A 22,104-nucleotide genomic window follows, 5' to 3' on the forward strand; every position below is an offset into this window, starting at 1 on the left:
CTTGGACTGTTGTAGGCGGCGTGAAGTTTACCCATCTCGGGCCCCACAAACCACCCCGGAAAACGGGTCGGTAACGGATGGGGATGGGGCCCATCTTACACTGGCTTCAGGCCGACGAAAATCACTCGCAAAGCCCAAAATGGAATTGGCCCGAGCCCAAGGTTAGCAAAACGTTCAATCGAATTGTGGCTTCTAGTTCTTCTTCCCGAGGGAGCAAGCAATTCGAAACACCCAGCCGCCTTCCTGCCTTGCACGTCATTTTCTGATCCCTTCTTACTGAATCTCCGGCAGATTCTTGGCCACAATTCATGGCTTCACTCGAACAACCCAAGCCTTGCTGTTGGGTATCTGTATCTGGGCTTGGCTTCTGACCCAAAACAACGTCTGTCGTCTTTGGTGCAGACAATGCAAGAACCGGGCTTTCATTAAACGCCTTTGTCTGTATTCTTTTCCGCTTTAACAAACAAACAAACTGGTTGTTTCTCTTGAAACTTGAGCTTCTGCTACACCTTTCCCCTTTTTTGTGCGTCTGTCTGTACTGATTTCGATTTGCTCCGGTTTCAACTCCGGCGTACTCACACTCCCTTCCAATTTTATTTATTACCCTCTATTTTCTTTTTTCTAATTATTGCTTTTAATTCCTATTTTTAATAATAATAATAATATTTATAGAAAGAAAAAAAAAAAAACACCTTTTAGATACTTTTTTTCGCCCACCGGAAAATGGTATATTCTATATATTAACGGCGGCGGATTGAAGTGGGGAGTGGCGCGTTGATTATGCCGAGTAGATTAGCACTCAAGATTTCAATTATTGCCTACGTGGCACCACCTGTACCGTTGTTGAAGATAATGTTAATATCCTCACCTGGGTCCCACCGTTATTGCCCGCCAGTTTGGACCCCATTTTTAAAACGTATATATTATTATTATTATTATTATTATGATTCATCCTCACTATCGCTGTCTCTCTCTCTCTCTCTCTCTCTCAACGGCATTAAGGCATCTTCCGAACAGATTAAACAAAATTAGCAATTAATAGCAGTAGCGCGCCTTCTAATTACGTTGTCTTTCTTTTAGTTTTCCTTTTACGGATTCCCAAGGAAGGCATTTTTCAGAGCCCAAATAAGAAACCCTAAGTTTCTACTTTCCTTGCGCTTTAATGGCGGATTTGGAGAAGCAGGAGAGGGTGTTTGGAGAAGAGGAGGATAAGTTTCTGGAGGAGGTCACGTTATTGGATTTCGATATGTTGTGTTCCACGGTGGCTATGCAGACGCAGGGAAAATGGGCAAAGTTGGACAGTGCTGAAGACGCTAAAACGGGACCCGAAATCGGTGGGGTTTTCAGGATGTGGGAAGGTGAACTACTCGATTGCTTCGAGGACCGTCGCATCGCTATCGAATCCGCCTGGTTAGACTCCTTAATCCACTTTTTCTTCTCTCTATTCACCTTGTTTAGGGAAATTATTTCGTCTTTTTGTTCTTCCCTTTTTAGGTGTCTAAAAAAGTTGATCAATAGTTCCTATGCACATTTTTTGCTCATGGATGCGGAGTATCTATATTTGGTTGTGGTTATCTAGCAGGGGATGTATGTTCTGCGCAATTTTGAATTATAACTATGATTGATGATGCAGCTGTCCGTGTCACAGATTTGGGAAGAATATGGGAAGGGCTGGTTTTGGCACTTGTTTTCTTCAGGTGAACTTTTTCTTGGCTGCTTGAATCTTTAAAGGGATAGAGGGGAAGAAGTTAGATTACAGTTTTCTTTGATCATCAAATTTTCTTAATGCATAGTTTTCCCTTCCTTACTTTTGAAGATATATTATTGTGCAGGGAAGCGTTTACTTTGCTCTTGCTCTTGGTGCCCTTTGCAGCTTCATTGCCTTTTTGGTCACAAAACGCCATTACTTTGTATATTCAGCATTTGCTTTCACCATTGCAACAGTAACATATTTGGGGTTCTTCCGCACCCAGATGAGGAGGAAATTCAATATAAGGGTGAGACTTCTTTTTCTATCAGCAAATGGAAAGCCAAATGGCTAATAGTATATTTGGGATAGTTTTTCTGCTATAGTATAACAATTGTGTAACCGCTCAAGCCCACTTTGGGATAGTTTTTCTGCTAATTGTGTAACCGCTCAAGCCCACTTTGGGATAGTTTTTCTGCTGTAGTATAACAATTGTGTAACCGCTCAAGCCCACTGGTAGATATTGTCTTTTTTGGGCTTTCACTTCAACCGTTTCCCCTCACGGTTTTAAACGCGTCTACTAGAGATAAGTTTTCACACCCTTATAAGGAATGCTTCGTTCCCTCTACAACCGACGTGGGATCTCACCATCCACCCCTCAAAGGGGAACCTCTCCCTAGTTGATGTGTTTTAAAACCGTGAGGCTGACAGTGATACGTAATAGGCCAAAGTGAATAATATATGTTAGTGGTGGGTTTGGGCTTCGGCTTTGGCTGTTACAAATTGTGTGTAGAGAGAGACTAGTAATAGGAAGTGAGGGTGAAAAGTGAGATTAACGAGAGAGTACATGGGCACAAGGTTACAAATCTCCACTCCAGGTTGGTTATACTAAAAAAAAAAAAAGAGAACACTTGTTGTGAGAGTACTAGCAAGGGCATATTGGTAGTTAGCTAGGGGTGCCTTGGTTCTATAAATAGAGGGAGTTAGTAGGGACCTTAGAAGGGGGATAATTTTGGATACCTTTGGGTGATGACTTTGGATATTATACGGTGTGGGTGTGAGATCTCATATCGATTGGAGAGGGCAACGAAGTATTTTTTATAAAAGTGTGGAAATATCTCCCTAACGTAGCGTTTTAAAACCGTGAGGATAATATTTGCTTGTGGTGAGCTTGAGCTACTATAATAGGACTTCAGGGAGAGATATTGCCCTCTCGAGTTTTAATTTCTTTCTCATTAGTACTGTTGAGTGAAAATTTCAGCGGCGTTTTTTTAGTGGCTAATGTGATGATTAATATTGTTTTATATTTCAGGGAGGAGATAGCTACTTGGATGACTGCGTCAACCACCTTATCTGCCCCTGCTGCGCCTTATCTCAGGTCTGTCCTTCAATATCTGCACATCAAAACCTTGTATTCATATTGAAGTTCCTACTTCTCTCATCTTTTGTAAGCAACTTAAACTAACATATTCAATCGTCACTGATATACCTCTAAATGTGGAGCAGGAATCACGAACGTTGGAAATGAATAACGTTCAAGATGGCACATGGCACGGTCGGGGTGACACAATATGTATAGGTAGTTATGGTGATGCCAGCCGATTCGTTGAGCTAAACCCACCTTCTCCTGTCTCAACCAAATCCCCTGAAACCTGTGGCATTGTAAAGGATGTGCCAAATCGTGATCACTCTTGAAACCTGAGCAATGTATGGCATGCAGCATGACATCGATACAACTCATGACGTGCTTTCGAGATTCTCCATCTGATTTCTTATCGAAGATGCACGATAGACTGCCTTATTTCAGCAACATTGCTTCCAAAATGGTTAAGGCTGCAGTTGGTAACAATGGAGATGGGGTTTCTGAACATCGATATAGAGGAGGCGGGAGGCTGAAAAGGACTCCTTTCTTGAAGGAACATTTCTTGATTTTTATCCACTGTTGTGTTCTACCACTGTGAAAGTACACATGGTAGCGTGTTCTTCTGGTCTTTAAAGAAATAACACTTTCAAACTTGTGTATATACTATACTATTAATTTGATGTATCAACTAGATGGATGCAGCAGCCCTTGATTCTGGCTGTTTTGACGTTAGTTCATTGTAACATTTTAGTTTTCGTACTTCTTTTCACTTGAAATTTCTGAAAACATCAGAATTTTAAATCGTTAATGGTGTGTTTTTTAGTTTCTAAAGGTGGTGGTAGTAAAATGTTGTGTAAGAAGTTTTATAACACTAATTTTACAGAGTAGTCACGCCACTGAATCAAGAGAAACCCGAAATGAACCACTAATTACAGTCCCAATTTAATCCAATTACGCAACCAAAATAATATTTTGCTGTGAAACTTAAAAATAAATTTACTTATTCATTTCAACCGTGTTCTATTGCTATGGCGATACTCGGCTACCAGCCCTTGTTTCAGATCCACTTCCCCGAACCTCTTCGCCCACCGGATGACCCATCATGCCCGCTGTATACGGCGGAGTCCTCGCCGTGGTTTGGACTCCATAGTACATCTGTGGACTAACGCCGCCATCTGCAGCGAACCTGGCCGCCTCCGCCTGTGGGTCGTAACCAGTCACCGGACTCATGCCTCCGCCGTACATTTGACCGCCCATCGTAACTGGGTGGCGATATGTCATCGGCACCTGACCGCCACCCACCGGTGGGAACTGTTGAACGTACGGTGGGGGAGTCTGCATCGGGATATGCTGAATCGGGACATTTCCGGGTGGAATCTGACCGGGAAGAAGGTAGACGACCGGTTGATGACCCGGGTAATTTGTACCCGGGAAATAATGCATCATCGGGTTATTCGGAAATCCGGCCGGTTGAGAGAACGGCATCGCCGGCGGATCACAATTCTCCGGCGTTTTATCCACCGGCTCCGCTCTCGGCGATGGCGTGTCGGGCCGGGTTTTAACCGGTGGAAGATTAGGCATCGTAGCCACACAAGTCGCTGACGGCACAACAGGAGCTGGCGATCCGGGATCCGATACCGAAACATTCTCAGATGGATTCAAATTAAATCGACTTTTCAACTTGGGTTCTCGTGATTGAGTCGAAGCATCTTCCTGATTATCGAGACCAAACAAATAGTCCGGGACTTCAGAGACGATGGACGAAACCTCGGACCGGCCACGCTCGAGCTCCGGCCCCGGAGCGCCGCCGTTGAGAGCGTCTAGAAACCAGTGGTCCCGATTTGTCGAACCGCCGAGAAGGGAATTAATACTACTAGCTCTGGAATCTTCCCCTTTCAGAAACAGAAACAATCGGAGCCTCGCCGATTTCGGATTGTGATTCTGTACGAGGCGATCGTACTCATCCATCATATTCTCGACATCCTCGTCCGTGGACACCGAAATCAAGGCGTCAAGATCTTCACTGGGAAGCTGGTACTTTATGGTCATATTAATTGTACCTAAACAAACAAATTCAAAACCCCTTTTCGAATCAAAAGTTCGAAACCCCAAATTAAAAGAAAACACATTCAAAATTATACAAAATCAACTTGCCGGTGATCTTAGCGAGTTTGGCGAGAAAGTGGGAGAAAGTAGTGGACCGTTGAACCGCGACAATGCGAGTCTCGCCACCGACGTACCGGAGCTGATTATCATGCGGTCGGGGTAAGATCTTGCCACCAAAACTGCACATGAATCGAACTCGAGCATGTGGATCGTTAGATAAGTTAAAGTGGTGGTCGGACCTCGGCGATGACGCAACAGAGTCGGTCGCGTTGGAGTCAAGTTCCGATGGATGAATCGACGCCATTTTCAAGCTTCAAGAACAACGAACAACACTCCTGCTGATGAACAAAAAGATAAAAGTCCGATAAACAAGAAAATTCTAAAACTTTAAGCGAATTCATTGGTTAATTGTCTTCCGACATTATATCCTTGGATTTACAGAGTTGAATTGTAATACTAAAATTACTGAATTCAGACAAAAACACATTCACTGCACGATTCAAATTCATAACATCTCAAAACCCAACACTTTTCTTTTCTTTTCTTTTCTGTTCTTTTGTGTTTTTCACTGCTCTGTTTCTGCATCCTTCGATTTTTATTCCTCTTATCCCAATCATTCAATTCCAATAATGTATCATACAACAAAACTTACTGAAACCCAACACAATTCTTCATCCCTACGTTTTCACCACTGACAAACAAGAACACCAAAATCAAAAACTAAACAGAAAATGAAAAAGACTGAATCTTTGATGATCAGACCAAATTAATACCAAAATTGGGAATGGTTAGTAAAGAGCAGAGAATTAATTACCCAAGAATTAAGGGAGTTGGTTGCTTGAAGTTGAACTGAATAGAGGACGGAAGGAGGAGGGTGCCGGGTGGTGGTGGTGGTGGCGGCGGCGGCGGTGGAGTTGAGCGGACCTCTCTATTATTTCCACATAGCGTACGTTTCAGGCTTTAAATTTGGTATTAGCTCTTTTATTTAATTTTTAATTAATAAAGAGTAGAGCCCACGCGCTGGACTAATTATAATCTCCGACGTGGTGGCACTGGCTTATCCACCAACGCCTCTGCTATCCTACGCCGTCTCTATATAACTTTCGTATTGCCGCCCCACCAATCACATCCTCTTGTCTTTCTGATCTGTCTCTGGGCCCCACCACCATTTTATCATACTTCCACGAGCTACTCCTACAAATATAAACGTGGAATTTAATCCCTTTAAACGATTCGTTTCGGCCACCACTCGATTTCAACAAAATCTTCTTATCCGAATTATTGAACAAACAATAGTATTTTTTTTTTTTTCTTTTCCTTTTCTATTAAATTTCGCTAATAAAAAGCTGTTGGATATTAATCTATTTTAATCCAAGCCCAAAAGTCAAATCTACCCTCATCATTATTCTTTTGTATTTAGTGGATAATTATTAAATTTGATTAATTAGCTTAATGCCCAACTCCAACTAACCTAACCAAACATCGCTATCATCCTAACATTAGAAAAATTTGATGATGGTGAATTTAGAAATAATTAATTTCGTCCCCATTAAAAACAAAAGCAATGCAAGTTGAGCGTTTTATAATTGGAAATGGAAAAGGACGTTGTGTGTAAGTTAGTATTTGCACTGTTTCTGGCTTCCGAATCTTCAATATTTGTCACTTTTTCTGTTTATAACCCAAACAAAAACTCAGGCCCAATGAAGCCCATTTAATCCAACGCTACTAAATCTTTTAAATTTCGAACCACTTTCACATTTATAGACCATCGGGGTATGCGCCCGACGAATCGTCAACAAAGAATTGCGTGCGTCTTGTGGAGTCAAAAGTTGTGAGTCTACTCTTCGCTGAAACCTTTCTCCATTGGTACATGTCAAAATCCGTCGCTACAATCTTTGGGAGTTCATATATTCTGCGTCAAACCGATTAAACTATTGTTCTTCCCTCTCATTTTCTCAACTTTTTAAATCGAATTACACTCTCTTCTTTCTCGTATTCGGATTTGGAAGTGTTTGAATTCTTTCGCCACCAAGCTGCGTGTCCACTCTCCAGGTTTTTCACTCTGTTTACGCATTTATTTCTCACGTTTCTTATTACTTTATTCGCTTTCATTACATTTCTTGTATTTTAATCATTTCAGTTTTTGTTTTGAATCTTCTTCCACATTGTAGAATCTCTCTTGTCTTTGTACTTTCTTTTTCTGCATTCAAACACAAGATTATCTTCAGAATTTAGATATGAACGAAATCAAAGTAGCCACCTACCAATTGATTTTTCTGCTATTTCTTTGAATCTAGCGTTTGTGATAAACCGTTTTTGGTTTGAGTTGACAAAGCTGCTAATTACGGGATTCCTTGAATTTTCTGCTGGATTCTCTTACAGCTCATCTTTCCTGTGGTCAAATCTGTGTATTTATTGCTCTTTCCTTCTGAATGATACTTTGCATATAAGAACATCAATCCCATTCCAGTTTTTCCTTTTTCTTTGAGCTGTTCTTTATTGTTTGGAGATAGGGATCTATCATGACTGATGCCAATGATGAATCTGGGGCTCCAGCGAGGACTGAGGTTTGTGCTCATCTCTTTTTTTTAAAACTGTTCTTTATTGTTTGATTTTTATTTGAATTTTCTGAGCAGGGGAAGTACACAGCTCTGGCAGTGTGCTGGGTTCTCGGTTTGGGTTCGCTTGTTTGTTGGAACAGTATGCTAACTATATCAGATTACTATTATCAATTGTTTCCGGTAAGAGTATTGAAATAAACATGGACTATTAACTGACACAGCCCATATCTGTGAGCGGTGTTATTTAAAGTTTATTTCAGTTGAAGAATTATAAGTCTTATACTTGTTTGTAACTTTGAAGCATTATCATCCTTCAAGAGTACTCACCCTCGTGTATCAACCATTTGCTGTTGGAACAATTGCAATCCTTGCATATTATGAAGCAAAAATTGATACCCGATGGAGGAACATACGTGGATACTCTCTCTTCTTCATAAGTAGTGTGTTGCTTATTGTTGTGAGTAATAGCCGCTGCTTTCAAAATTGAGATGCTCTGATTGGTGCATATAAGTTAAAAGATCTCTCTTTCTTATTCAGTAAGAACGACCATTAATGTTGTTTTCTTCTGCAATAGTTGGATTTGGTCACATCTGGAAAAGGAGGGATTGGACCATTTATCGCTTTGTGTGCCATTGTTGGTTCATTCGGAGTTGCTGATGCTTTCGTGCAAGGTGGTATGGTTGGAGATCTTGCTTTGATGTGTCCCGAATTCATCCAGGTTTGGATTTTCTACCTACTTACTGTGTATGAGATCTCATATCCATTAGAGAGAGGAACGAAGCATTCGCTACAAGGATACGTAAACCTCTTCTTAGCAGACGAATTTTAAAATCGTGAGGCTGACAGCTATATGTAACAGGCCAAAGCGAATAATATTTGTTAGCGGTAAGCTTGGACGGTTACAAATGGTATCATAGCCAGACATCGGACGGTGTGCCAGCGAGCACATTGGACCTCAAACGAGAGTGGATTGTGAGATCCCACATCAGTTTGAGAGGGGAACGAAACATTCTTTATAAGGGTGTGGAAACCTCTTCTAGTAGATGCATTTTAAAATCGTGAGACTGACAGCGATATATAATGGGTCAAAGCGGACAATATCTGCTAACGGTGGACTTGTTACAAATTATTTTACAAGTTGTTTTATGAGTGCAGTCTTTTATGGCTGGATTGGCTGCCTCTGGAGGTCTAACCTCTGGGTTGAGGTTAATCACAAAGGCTGCTTTTGAGGATTTTCATAACGGTCTTCGTAAAGGAACTAGTATGTCAATTCTATTCAACCACTCATCATTCTTCTTATGTAGCCTGTTCTTGGCAGCTCAAAGTGTAACTGACTTCTTTACTGGTTTATGCAGTTCTATTCTTAGCGATATCTGCTGCTTTCGAGTTCCTTTGTGTTGTTCTCTATGCTGTAGTCTTCCCTAAAGTTCCACTAGTGAAGTACTACCGTAAAAAGGCCGCTTCTGAAGGATCCAAAACCGTGTCATCTGACCTTGCTGCTGCAGGCATCCAGATTCAATCAAACCAACAAGTATGACGAAGTTCCCTAAGTTTTTTCAATTGCAGTAGCAAAAGAATATCCTTGATAAACTCGTTTTTAATCTTCACAGGAAGAAAAAACCGAGCTATTGAGCAAAAAACAACTATTTCAGATGAACATGGATTATCTTTTTGGCGTGTTTCTGATATACGTTCTTACATTGTCTATCTTTCCCGGCTTCTTGTATGAAAACACTGGAAAACACCAACTGGGATCATGGTAGGTTTTCTCGAGCGTTAGATTTATTATCCTTGAATTCTCTGATAGACAGTGGCTGCTGATGTCTCAGGTATCCACTTGTTTTGATAGCAATGTACAATGTGTGGGATCTAATAGGCAGATACATTCCGCTCATAAACTGTCTGAAGTTGGAGTCGAGGAAGGGCCTCTTCATTGCAATTCTGTGCCGTTTTCTACTGATCCCGGCGTTTTACTTTACAGCAAAATATGGTGACCAAGGGTGGATGATCTTTCTCACTTCCTTCTTGGGATTATCCAATGGCCATCTTACAGTCTGTGCTTTTACTGCAGCGCCTAAAGGCTACAAGGTCAGAACTTTAATACACTTACTTAATTTGATTGATACTCACATGACCTTTTAACTTTCTGGTGAATCTGATAAATTGTTTTGTATTTTGGTTTGTTGAAGGCACCTGAGCAGAATGCGTTGGGGAACTTGCTTGTACTGTTCCTATTAGGCGGCATTTTTGCAGGAGTTTCCCTTGATTGGCTGTGGATCATCGGAAATGGTAGCTTTTGAAGCGTCAGTTCAATATCATTTGACGAACAAAGTGTGGATATCTGCTTATGAATATGCCTCTTGCAGTTGCACCAAGTTTATTAGCTAAGCTGAAACCAGCCAATCTGTTTTTCTTTTCTCGCTTCGCATTTAGTTTTTAAGATATGGATTAGATACGTTTTTTAGTTCGATAATTTCAAGTGTAAAAATATGTTCACTAAAAAGTTCAAAACTTTTAAAGTTTAAATGATACGTCACAACGAGATTATTGAGTTCTATGTTGTCTAATTAAGAGAATGATCATAAGTTTATAAGGAAATAATACATCTTCCTTGATATAAGACATTTTGAGAAATCAAAAGCAAAATCAGAGAGTCTATATTCGAAATAGACAATATCATGCTATTGTGGAAGTTCGTGATTCGTAACATGACTAAAGTCATGCCCTTAACTTAGTCATGTCAATAAAATCGTAAGTGTTGAACAAAAAAATTGTAAGTTTAGAAGATATAATCAAATGTGATTGAAGTGTTGAACAAATGATGTATTTAGTTCGAGGGCTTCAGAAAAGGAATAGAGTCTCGATTAAGAGGAGATTGTTCGAGAGCTCTAAAGAAGGAGGCTTCAGCGGAAGCTCTATGATGTACTTTATTTGGAAGAAGAATTGTTGAAAATTATTAAATATCACTTTCGTTAATTAAGAGGATGATCATGAGTTATAAATAAGAAAAACGTCAATATCACATGAAGGTTCGTGATTCCTAACAACCATTTTGATCCCTTTTGAATACACCAAGAAAAATTCACATGGGTCAATCGCTTAATGAGCCTATTGGGCTTCAAATCCGTTTATTGACCCACGCAACAATATGATATCAGTATGTTGTTTTGGAGTCTCTCAGTAGTCCTTGCTGCTGCAACTATGTGAATGACAACCCCTTTTTCACATATTTAACTCACTTTTGATTGCAGCATACCTCAACCACAGAAAGATACACAAGCTTTCCCGAGCATCATAATTTGGCTGCAATCCTTCCAATTAATCAATTGGTTAGTTGCTTGTTTGAATATGATTTTTGTTTATTGTCGTGTACTAGGAAGCCATTATCATAATTCATGGCGAACACCTTGGGGAATGTAACAGTAGCCATATAATACGCATTTTTTGAATCTTGATGATCTCTATAGCATAGCAGAGTAAAAATTTAAGCTGTTTTTGAATAAGAACACAATTATAAGTAAATAAATGACAGAAAAACAATTGCATTTGAGGCAATTTTAGTTGAGACTAATGGTTTTAAGATCTGAATTAGTCAAAGTTTATGAGAAGATAAGCATGAATCTACAATTGAATATCGCAATTAGTTTCAGTAATTCGATCCTAATCTGTTACCAATCAGAATTTCGGGTTTCCCGGTTATTACGAATTTGCCACTTTCCTTTCCCCTAATAACAATAAATGTTGAATATATTTTAACGCCCTCCTCCCTCCTCCCTCCTCCCTCTTCTTTTCTATTGCATTTTTTCTGCAGCAAAGATTGGGTTTTTTGGGTGCCGAGCTTTCTGGGTTTTCTTCATCTGATTGTTTCCTGTAAGGGAAATTGTATTGGTTTGGGAGCGCTAATGGAAGAAGAAGAAGAAGGACTTCCGGACCACTTGCGGTGCAAGAGGACTGATGGGAAGCAATGGCGTTGCAAACGGAGAGTGAAGGACAATCTCAAGCTCTGTGAAATTCACCATCTCCAAGGCCGCCATCGCCAGTACAAGGAGAAAGTACCGGATTCTCTCAAACTTCAAAGGACCAGCAGGAAATCGATTGAAACGGATTCAAACGTTGAAAATCTCGTAATTAGGGCCCCGAAAGCGGCGACACTGGCAAAACTAATGAAGAGGAAGAAATTGGCGGGGACTTCAGCGGCATTGGATGGGATGCTCACTAGAATGAAGAAAAAGAAAGGGAGTGTGCAGGTGGAGTTGATAAGGATGGTGCTGAGGAGGGAAGTGGAGAAGAGAGGAAAGAAAAAGGTTGTCCACAAGGCGAGGAAGAGGCTGAAGAATCAAGGTAATGGAATTGAGTCAGAGGAGAACAATGATAAGGAAATGACGAGACAATTGCCCTATGGACTTATGGCAATTTCTCCTTCTCCATCCCCTCTTCAATCTGGCAATGAAGGTTCTTCTTGCGGAATCAAGGTTGGGGCACAATCAAGGCCGATTCAACAACGGCGATTTCGGTCCAAGAATGTCAATATTCTTCCAGTTGGCGAGTTGCAGGTAAAGATATTCGTTTCTGTTCGACTCATGTGGTTTGATTGGTGATTCAATTTGTTGATATAAATGGTTTCTTCTATTTCGTTTTCGGCATTTCCCCCTTAGGTTCTACCAAATGGGCGTAATGTGGGGAACTTGAGAAAATCTAGGAGGAAGAGGTGCCATTGGTGTCAAGAAAGTAGTTCATGGAGTTTAATTCAGTGTTTGAGTTGTCAAAAAACGTTCTTTTGCATAGACTGCATCAGAGATCGGTAAGTCTCACATAGTTTGTTCAACTTGTGCTTTTCCATTCATGATCATGAACTTTTAATCAGCTGTTGTTTGGTTTAGTTCACAATGCTAGGGCTTTATGTGGTATAGCCATTGTTGAAGTATTAGAATGTATAAAGATTTGTCGAAGGTAGTTAACTAACGCTCGAACCTATTTACTTATCGTCCCATTTATTTCTTCCAGAAAGCCATGCCTTTGAAGCTGGGAGATAACACTTCTCTTTAGTAGCTTGTATATGCCATAGTTATAATTTATGAAACTTGTCAACTTGTGATAAACAACTTTCCTTGGAATTCAGACTATAAGTGATATTTTTCGACATCATTAATGTTACCGCAAACTTCTAAGCTTTCATCAGAAGTTCTGTCAGTACTCTGGGTAGAATTAATGGAATGAAAACCATCTTCATGTTTCACATTGTGATCTTACCATTTATTAAGATGAGATGATCCTTTATCTCAAGTTTATGATAATGCAGATACTTTGATACACAAGAAGAAGTTAAAAAGGCATGCCCTGTTTGCCGAGGGATTTGCCACTGTAAGGACTGTTCAATGTATCAATCTTTGCACACAGAATGTAAGGTCTGATATGAAAGACTTGTTTGTGTCTATACCATGGTTCTTGCATAGATGTATATTGATGCTCATCGGCGAAATCAATTGCAGGATTCTTTGGGAGACGGCATTGGAAAAATTTTACGTTTCCATTATTTGATTTGTGTACTTCTCCCTATACTCAAACAAATAAACATAGAGATGCACGCTGAGCTAGAAACAGAGGCCATGGTAAAAGGTAGTTTTGAGATTCATCAACTTTTGGTCTTGTAATAATTAGTTCTGATTTAAATCACACAGTGTTATTTATCTGCAAGTTCCCTTAAATTTCTTTTATGCATCAGGAATAGAACTTTCTGAAGTTGATATCAAGCAGGATGAATTTGGCAGTCTTGAACATTGTTGGTATGTTCCCTCATATGCTGGAGCTTTTTTTTTTTCTTTCTGAAAGATAGGCTGGAACAATTCGTCCTTGACATATTTCTTTTTAATATTTAATTCTCCTCACAATTCCTTTTGCAATTGATGTACAGTAGTAACTGCAAAACTGTTATTGCGGATCTCTATAGAAGTTGCCCAAGTTGTTCCTATAATCTCTGCTTAAGTTGCTGCCATAATATTTTTCTTGAGGATTCCAATGGAGTTCATAACCTGCCTCTTTCAGAGTATCTTGATGGAAAGACAACCTTTCTGTCTGATAAAACAAAACTTTTGAAAAACAAGAAGTTAAATCCTAGTCCGTGGCTTCCTTCTTCCAAATCATTGCATAAAGGGAGAGTTCAAAATATTGTTCAGCATTTTTCTTGTCCATCAAAAGAATGTGTCAGCTGCAGTGACAGTCTTCTTGAATTGAGATGTATTTTCCCACTAAGTTGGACTAAGGAACTTGAAGTGAACGCAGAAGAAATCGTATGCAGCTATGACTTTCCAGAGTCTGTTGATTCATCATCAAACTGTACTTTGTGCTTTGGTGAGGACCATAAAGTTGATGAACTTGAAGAGTTCCAGAAAGTAGCTGTCCGGGAGGATTCAAATGATAACTATTTGTATTATCCCAGCCTTTTCCGCATCCGTCTTGATGACCTTGACCATTTTCAGAGGCACTGGATTAGAGGTCATCCTGTAATTGTGCGTAATGTACTGGAGACGTCTGATCTGACATGGGATCCAGTAGTTATGTTTCGCACTTACCTTGAAAGAATCATTTCGAGATATGAAAATGGTACGAGTCTCCCAGAAGCTTCCAATAACTTGGACTGGTGCGAGGTCAGCATTTTCTGTAGCAAACTTTGTAAATGCAATATTCCCATTTGTCTCTTTGTATTAGGATTTGTTTTTGTAAATGATTCTATCTTGTTTTGATGTTCCTCTGTTTGTGACATTTGAATTCTTCATGCAGGTAGAAATTGGCATTAGGCAGTACTTTATGGGTTCTCTTAAGGGGAAGACACACACAAACACTTGTAACAACATGTTAAAATTAAAAGGTTGCCTTTCTTCCCATTTGTTTCAAGAGAAGTTTCCAGCTCACTATGCAGAAATAATGCGAATTCTACCGCTTCAAGAATACATGAACCCAATGTCTGGTCTTCTGAATCTAGCTACAAAGTTACCACAGGGAGCTGGGAAGCCTGACATGGGTCCATGTGTGTATATGGCTTATGGATGTTCCCAAGAGCATGTTTTGACTGACTCTGTCTCCAGATTATGTTATGACTCGTATGACGTGGTATGCTTATTCTTTATCGATCATTCATTGGAGTGATAATTTTCATTAAAATATTAGATCGACTGTTATTCACTATTTGTGTGGCAGATTAACATTTTGGCCCACAGTACAGACGTCCCTGTTTCAACAGAACAACTTACAGAAGTTGTAAACTTGCTTCAAAGACAAAGGGCTCAAAGTGAGTCTTCCAATACCTCTACTAATCAGTCAAGTGTGGAGGAAGTAGAATCTTGCACGGCTGGAGAAGAAACACCCTTCATTAAGAGGTTTGCAAAAGTACCCTGTTTCTCTGCATCCGCTGAGCAAGTGTTTGCTCAGGGTATTAAACGGCCTAGTATGACCTCTGATGGTGCATGCGACTCGGATCCTGAACCATTAATGCTTCAATGCAAATCTTCCCGAACTAATGAGATGCCAGGAGCTCCAAATACGTTAAGACAACAGACACATTCTGCCCTCAATGATGGAAACAGTACTTCAAAGTCTTGTGGTGCCCAATGGGATGTCTTTCGGAGGCAAGATGTTCCAATGCTATCAGAGTACCTACGAAGGCATTCTGATGAGTTCATTCATAAGCATGTAAGCACTGAACATTTAGTGTCCCGTATTAGCACACGCTGATTGAGTAATTACTAACTGCATCTCATGCAGGTTGTGCATCCAATTCTAGACCAGAGTTGTTTTCTGGATGCAACCCACAAATTAAGACTGAAGGAGGAATTTCGTATGTACTGTTTTGATTTATTTTTTTTTTTCCCTTGCTGTCTCTCTGTTAGATAATAATGGAGTAATTAAATTTCTTATGCCATTAGAAATCGAACCATGGACTTTTGAGCAAAATGTTGGAGAAGCTGTCATCATTCCTGCTGGATGTCCATACCAGATACGCAATGGAAAGGTCAGAAGAAAATGCAACTTTACAAACTCCTTTATATTCTTTAATCCTTTCTTTAGAGCCTCTAGCTAGACCGTTATTGTTTGGTTAAAGCCTGTGAATCTGTGATTACGTTTTGAGTGCTTATCACTTTGGAAAGCTTTGGATTTCTGTCAAAAATTATGCCTTTTGAGAAAGAGGGGCATTCTAATTAATGGGAAAAATATGGGGAAAGGTAACATTTTTACCAATGCTTTTATAGGAGTGTTTGAATTATATAGAAGTGCTTCTCATTGTTTTCTTCTCGAGTAAAAAGAAGAATATCCTCTGCTGATACGTTATATAATCTTATATCTTAACTGCAGTCTTGCGTACACGTAGTATTAGATTTTATGTCACCTGAAAGTGTTGGCCAAAGTATCCAGCTGATCGATGAGGTTCGATTGCTTCCCGAAAACCACATAGCAAAAGAGAAGACATTAGAGGTTAAAATCTTAACCGTCCTAATTCAAAATACAGTACATTGTTTAGTAGATAAAAGCATGGTTAAAGACTTGTTTCTGATAGCAGGTTAAAAAGAGAGCCCTCGAAACTATAGATGCAGCAATTAAAAAGGTTCGGGAGCTTACAAATGCACTGCAAGAAGTACCTCATTGATTAAGGTTCTTTTTTCCTTTTTCCCTTAATTTTTCAGTTCAGCATTCTTTATCTGCCATTGGCAGTGGTTTCATGTATCGAATTGGTTGATTGATACCTATTTTGACATGCTTATACAATATCTCTGCCATTCTGTTGTTCCAATCTCTGAAGATGAAAACATAGTACATTTCAGTTGGCAAAAATTGCAGTTTCAAAGCTCTCTTTTACTCGAAAAATCTGAAATACATCTAAAGTGTAAGAGTTATATAACAATACCAAAGTAACTTTCCAAGGGTTTCGAAGTGTTCATTTCATTGGATGTGGTTATGATCAAAATGTGGTTCATCGATAACCATAATATAGACAGGACGCCTCGTTTACTAGCTTGCAAGATGCTTCGGGATGAAGCATATTTTTTTAATAGCAAAGCCCGGCTGACTCATGCGTTTGCAAGTTTCTTCTACTTCTACTCAGCTTGAGAAGCTGAGCTCAAAGATTAATTCTGCTTTCGTTAATCCCCTCGATCAGAAACTAAAAATGGGTCTCGACAAACAAATTGAAGTTGTCTGTTACATTTTAAAACATCATGAAAGCCCATCAATTTCATTTTTAATTAATATGTAATAGGATTACATAAGTTTAGCATCCTTGTTATCAATATTTGTATTCATATATGTAGCATTTTTACAGACACATGAAAGTTAAGAGATTGTTATTTGGATAATAAAAAATAAACACGACAGGCACAGTCAAGAAGTTGAAAGTAAACAATACATCCACTGCTGCTGCTTCTGTTTGCCTGGTGAAGAAAGATGTAACCTTACAATGAGAAGTGTACAAACAATATGGTCTCAAAAGAATTACACTTCTCCCTCAGTTTTGAAATTACAAAATCGAAACTTCTTAGTGGAAAACTGATTATGCATTATAAGACAACTTGAATAACGTGGAAAAGGCTTTATTAGTAAATAATTTCGTCTCTACATTGTCAAAAATGTTTTGTTAGAGCAGAGAGCCAAAACCCATGCTCCTACGGTGCCATCAATCCTTCAATTGTGTAGGAAAGCGACTCCGCCCAATCACCTCTTAGTAACAGCGTTTGCAGTGTTTGCATCACATTATATTCAGGATCAAGCTTCCTCTGCCAACCCTATTCAAATGAGATACAACAAGTTTCATCCGGAGGTTAGTCATCATAACATGATCTGTAAGCTTTCAAGCGGAAGTATGATGTTTTTCTCCTGAGAAAGAGATCGCGTCAATATAAAACTAAGATAAGACGTTAGTGCATGAGAATATTCATCATTTAAGTGCAGAAATGATGGGTTATCATCATCGTGCCTTTCAAAACCAGCATTTTATCTTTCCTCCATTTTAGAAAAACTGAAACTAATGTAATGGTGAAAACTGGAAATACAAACTCGTGAACATAGGAAAAGCGGTCAGACCATACCTCAAGAACCAAGGTCGTGACCATCGCAGTGCAGACATTTCCATCAATGTTGACTCTATAACGCCTCACTTTCTCCAGTAAGCGCTGAATGGTTTCGGCAGGATGAACTAGATCAGCTTCTGGAGTAGCCCAGAAGGCAAACGCATCTGTCACTTCCTGTAAGCAGGAGATAAGAATTCAGAAATACTCTCACAAAAAAATACGGGTTGGCTTCTCATAAGAAAAGCTATGATTAATAGGTCTTCATGTTCATTAGCTTGTTCGCCACTAGGGAGTGACAAACAAACCAAAATGTTAACTCTACATTCTAGGATCTAACTACAATTATTCCAGAAGCTCAAAAAGAATTGAGATGCATATAGTATTACCTCAATAAACGCCTTTGGATCAGGGCAGTTTTGTTGTTTTGATAATCTCAGGGTGCACTCTGCAACAGTGCGGCCATCCCATCGGGCAACAGCCTTAAAAAATTCTAGTAAATTTATTCTATCATTTGCTGAAAGTTCAGCAGTCATGCCTACATCAAGGAAAACAACATGAGGCTTTGAATTATTGAAGAGTCGCTTCCCAGGGGATTTTTCATGAGGCATCCTGACAAGAATATTTCCAGGATGCATGTCTGCATGTATAAAGTTGTCCACCTGAAAAGTCGACATTAGACGAACGTTAGATGGAATCCAGAAAAGTGCAATGCTAAACAATGAAGCTATGGCAGAGAAAATGAGGAATGAGGATCAGCAATGCGGCAGAAGAAAACAGGTTGCATTACCAGAAGCATTTTAAGAAAAGCATGAGTCCCAATGTGTGCCAATGCAGACTTGAGTCTCTCATTTCCTTCAAGCTCATCAACGTAGTGTGAGACACTTTCCCCTTGTTCATAAGTCTCCACTAAAACAGCAGGATGTACGAGAGGATACACAGGTTTTGGAAATGAAACATCCTTCCACTGTCTAAAATTATAAATAAAGCGGCTCAAGTAAGCAGCTTCCCTTGCAAGGTCTACTTGAGACATCATAAAAACCGCAAATTGTTGCACACTTTCATCCAATCTCAACCACCTGAGTGTAGGAATAAACTTTGAGATTTTTGCTACCAAGTCAATTATAGCGAAATCTCTCCTAATTGATTCACCAACACCAGGATGTCTAACTTTAATAGCGACTAACATTGGCTTTACTTGTTGACCAGGGTAACTAAATTTCAAATAAGCTCGGTATACTTGCGCAATACTTCCAGATGCTACAGGTTTCTCTTCAAATTTCTCAAATATATCATTAAGCTTTCTACCAAATGCCCGTTCAATAGTTTTTTTCGTGTAGGCAAAGCTATGCTCAGGGGCCTTAGTTTGAAGCTCTGATAACTCGGCGCATAAGTCTCTAGGGAAGAGATCTGGCCTTGTTGCTGCCCACTGACCCCACTTAATGAATGCCGGACCACCTTTTTCCAGGGAGCGGTGAACAACCCGAAGCCAGAGACTCCTGAAGCTATGTCCAAAGGTATCCACAAATGGTGCCATCATTATGCAAGGTGTGAACAAGATTGCCAGATAAAGTGCTCTAAGTAACAATATCATAACTTCTAATGTAGAATGCAGTAGTAAAACCACGAAGGCGTGTCCATCTTGTGCATGGACAACGAAAGAATCATGAGATGGATAATAGCCTGCGTTTGAGACAGTTCTTTGGGCACGTGCTAGCTCACCACATGTGAAAGCAAATATACCAGGAAGTATCAGGTAAGAACGAGAAATGGCCAAGATAAAGGCTTGAGCAGCTTTGTTTATGGGGGGAAAAGTACGGCTATCAGAAGAAAATTTGTAGGAAAACCTTTTCCGAACAAATTGGGCATGATGCTTAACAATGTTTCTTGCTGTGAAGACACCAAAACCTTTGGGGTAAAAACTTCTCCTAGTGCAATGTAAAGGGAAGGAAGTATGTCCTCTGGATAAAAAACCATAGCGAGAGAACAATTTAGTATGAAAGAGAGGTCCTGCAGCAACAATCGTCCCGCTCTTCCTTGCTTCTACATGGCTCAGTCTTTGGCTCGTAATAAGCGAACGTACTGTCTTCTTTATATTCCCCAGCATCAAATATCTGCTAGCATTAAACTTTGTTTAGCAGCAAGGTTAATGAATTTTGATCGATAACTACGCAAAGTGCTTCTCGAGCACTTGCACACTCTAACCTCCCATTCATCAACAATAAATTATACAAGTAAAAAATTAAATAAGGAGATGCTAACTGCTCCGGTATGCCAAGAATTGCAAGATTCATCAGTTCATGCCTGAACTTATGATTCGTTTACACAAACTCGGAAGGTTCGAAAATCCAAAGAGAGTCGAAAGGATTCAGTGCAGAAAGCTCATACACAAACATGAGAGCGTGGAGGAAAATATACATATTAAAATACGAAGAAATTAAACTATAAGATCAAAAGGTTGATGACCTCGACATGGTGATCGAAAACCTGATGAGGAATGGATCCAGAAATCATGCGCAGGTGGTGAAAGATTCCTACCAGCATTTTCTTGAAGGATTCTACCTTGGGCACTCTCCTTAACTTTGGGCATCACCAAACTGCGATTCGAATTCCTGGGTTTTTCAGGAAGCTGATTCACCCAATCGATGCAAGAGGTGAAGGAAGAAAGAGAAATGGGCCGTACCGTCGTTGCCGACCTTAATTGGGCCATCCATGAGGCCCAACTTACGTTTTACTCTCATGGGCTTTAGGCGGTCCATTTCAAGCTTGAAGAAGAAAGCCCATGGAGTTTTAAGAGAGAATTTAATATAGATTTTCATTCATGTTTTCACAATTCTCATCTGAAGAAATTTATGACTGAGAATCTAAAAAAAAAAATTAAGAATTTTGTTTGGGTTATATTTGAAATGGTAGAATAATTTTTAGATTTTTCATTCAATCTACTAGTTCAATCAAACAAAATGATGTTTAAGTACAGACAAAGTACCATAACATTGGAAAAAAATCTAGAAAAATTAGCATTTTGTTACATAGCATGTGGCACGTCCATCCATCTCAAATACACATTTTCTTCATTCATAATGATGAAAAGGCAAGTTAAATGGAAGCCCCACAAGCCGACACTTTGTTTTTGCCAACTTTTAGCCCACACCTTCATATTAAAATGCAATAACCACCTGTTTTATGCTTCTGAATCCGACACTAATTGATTAGCCATCGGTAATGTGTTTGGTGTGGCCATTGTCGTTTGTGACTGGAAAAAGAAAGCCAAAACTGCGGCGCGCCAAGAGACACAAACCCACTTTAAGCCCTTTACTTGTTCGTTTCAAATTACTCATAGAAGTTGTATTTTTTCTTTGGGCGGCCACAAGAGAGGGACTCTTCAACTTTCTTTAGGGTCAGTAGTCAGCTCAAATGTCGTAAAAAATGAACTCCATTTATATATACACGCTTAATATTACTAGAGATCTCAATCTTTACATAGTTTAACTGGACACGTCCAACTTTGAATTTAAACTTTTCTATTATTTTAAGTATTTAAATTCATCTTTTAACGCAAGAAATTCTAAAATTCTAAAAATTCTCGTATAAATACTTATCTTCAAGATTAAAAAGAAACAAAACCTAACACAAAAACCTTGCCACTATTTTTAATAAAAGCAACCCTTTCCAACCTTTTATTTATTTTTAAATGTATTAAAATTTTCAAATTAAAATTTCTATGGTCCCCATTCCTAAAAAAAGCTACCACGTGTTTCAACCGTGTCAAACTAAAATTAATAAAATATTAATACGTTTTATCTTATCATTAAAACACACTGTTCGTCAATCCAGCTGGACTGGACAGCTGTCCCGACGACCCCCTGTGGCGGCCTCCTCCGGTTCTCTTGCCCGAAGGTTAGACCCGCTGTCGGGAGGCAACAGGACACCGGAATCCTCTAATTATTTCTTTAATATAATCCCTCGAGTCATTAAAAAACTATTTATGATCCTTATAAAGTAATTATTTACGATCCTTACACTTCTATTAAAGTAATCCCTCGAGTTATTAAAAGTGTTGATATAATTAATGGATTAACATGACATACAATCTATTAAGAAGATTTGCTTGGATTTAATAAATAACTTAGATGCTAAATAAAGAAAGGGAGAGCTTAATTAAATATTAAACATGTTAATTCTTAATCATACTTTATAAAAAATGATAAAACCTTGCCATTCATAGTTTGACATGCAAGACTGGGGAAAGGGGAAGCTAAGATTTGCGCCTATGATTATGAAAATGGATAATCATAATTAATTATACGCTAATCTCTAATATTTTAAACTTTTTAA

The 22,104-nt window shown here is 39.2% G+C and overlaps 5 protein-coding genes across 9 annotated transcripts; 3 read left to right on the forward strand and 2 right to left on the reverse strand.

Annotated features, from left to right (window-relative positions):
- Positions 1-938: 938 nt before the first annotated feature.
- Positions 939-3,782, forward strand: LOC111781437 (cell number regulator 5). Its single transcript, XM_023662019.2, has 5 exons — positions 939-1,410; positions 1,634-1,697; positions 1,833-1,997; positions 3,000-3,065; positions 3,194-3,782. The coding sequence occupies exons 1-5, from the start codon at positions 1,163-1,165 to the stop codon at positions 3,380-3,382; spliced, it is 732 nt and encodes a 243-aa protein (XP_023517787.1). The 5' UTR covers positions 939-1,162; the 3' UTR covers positions 3,383-3,782.
- A 107-nt stretch (positions 3,783-3,889) lies between these two features.
- Positions 3,890-6,155, reverse strand: LOC111781436 (uncharacterized). Of its 3 annotated transcripts, XM_087120294.1 has the most exons (4): positions 5,971-6,155; positions 5,809-5,847; positions 5,205-5,491; positions 3,890-5,110 (listed from the first exon to the last, which is right to left on the reverse strand). In XM_087120294.1, the coding sequence occupies exons 3-4, from the start codon at positions 5,458-5,460 to the stop codon at positions 4,077-4,079; spliced, it is 1,290 nt and encodes a 429-aa protein (XP_086976420.1). In that variant the 5' UTR covers positions 5,461-5,491; positions 5,809-5,847; positions 5,971-6,155; the 3' UTR covers positions 3,890-4,076. The 3 variants fall into 3 exon arrangements, with proteins under 3 accessions (XP_086976420.1, XP_023517785.2, XP_023517786.2); XM_023662017.2 differs by lacking the exon at positions 5,809-5,847 and having other exon boundaries at positions 5,205-5,494; positions 5,971-6,154; XM_023662018.2 differs by lacking the exon at positions 5,809-5,847 and having other exon boundaries at positions 5,971-6,153.
- A 763-nt stretch (positions 6,156-6,918) lies between these two features.
- Positions 6,919-10,272, forward strand: LOC111782217 (equilibrative nucleotide transporter 3). Its single transcript, XM_023663043.2, has 10 exons — positions 6,919-7,208; positions 7,670-7,723; positions 7,793-7,897; positions 8,019-8,174; positions 8,292-8,435; positions 8,873-8,978; positions 9,073-9,248; positions 9,328-9,476; positions 9,547-9,805; positions 9,907-10,272. The coding sequence occupies exons 2-10, from the start codon at positions 7,679-7,681 to the stop codon at positions 10,015-10,017; spliced, it is 1,251 nt and encodes a 416-aa protein (XP_023518811.2). The 5' UTR covers positions 6,919-7,208; positions 7,670-7,678; the 3' UTR covers positions 10,018-10,272.
- Positions 10,273-11,488: 1,216 nt separating this feature from the next.
- Positions 11,489-16,499, forward strand: LOC111781587 (lysine-specific demethylase JMJ28-like). 2 transcript variants are annotated; one of them, XM_023662270.2, is made up of 12 exons: positions 11,489-12,270; positions 12,373-12,518; positions 13,017-13,122; positions 13,207-13,333; positions 13,440-13,500; positions 13,629-14,361; positions 14,495-14,824; positions 14,912-15,403; positions 15,476-15,548; positions 15,637-15,722; positions 16,064-16,183; positions 16,269-16,499. In XM_023662270.2, exons 1-12 carry the CDS (start codon positions 11,620-11,622, stop codon positions 16,353-16,355), a joined length of 3,012 nt encoding a protein of 1,003 aa, XP_023518038.2. In that variant the 5' UTR covers positions 11,489-11,619; the 3' UTR covers positions 16,356-16,499. The 2 variants fall into 2 exon arrangements, with proteins under 2 accessions (XP_023518038.2, XP_086976418.1); XM_087120292.1 differs by having other exon boundaries at positions 13,632-14,361.
- A 775-nt stretch (positions 16,500-17,274) lies between these two features.
- On the reverse strand, positions 17,275-20,405 carry LOC111782203 (uncharacterized). Of its 2 annotated transcripts, none has more exons than XM_023663025.2 (5): positions 20,236-20,405; positions 18,560-19,883; positions 18,159-18,431; positions 17,791-17,946; positions 17,275-17,487 (listed from the first exon to the last, which is right to left on the reverse strand). In XM_023663025.2, the coding sequence occupies exons 1-5, from the start codon at positions 20,241-20,243 to the stop codon at positions 17,368-17,370; spliced, it is 1,881 nt and encodes a 626-aa protein (XP_023518793.2). In that variant the 5' UTR covers positions 20,244-20,405; the 3' UTR covers positions 17,275-17,367. The 2 variants fall into 2 exon arrangements, with proteins under 2 accessions (XP_023518793.2, XP_086976419.1); XM_087120293.1 differs by having other exon boundaries at positions 17,442-17,578.
- Positions 20,406-22,104: the final 1,699 nt, after the last annotated feature.

This window comes from Cucurbita pepo, chromosome 19 (genome assembly GCF_057944985.1).
Source record: "Cucurbita pepo subsp. pepo isolate OVF chromosome 19, ASM5794498v1, whole genome shotgun sequence".
NCBI lineage: Eukaryota > Viridiplantae > Streptophyta > Magnoliopsida > Cucurbitales > Cucurbitaceae > Cucurbita > Cucurbita pepo.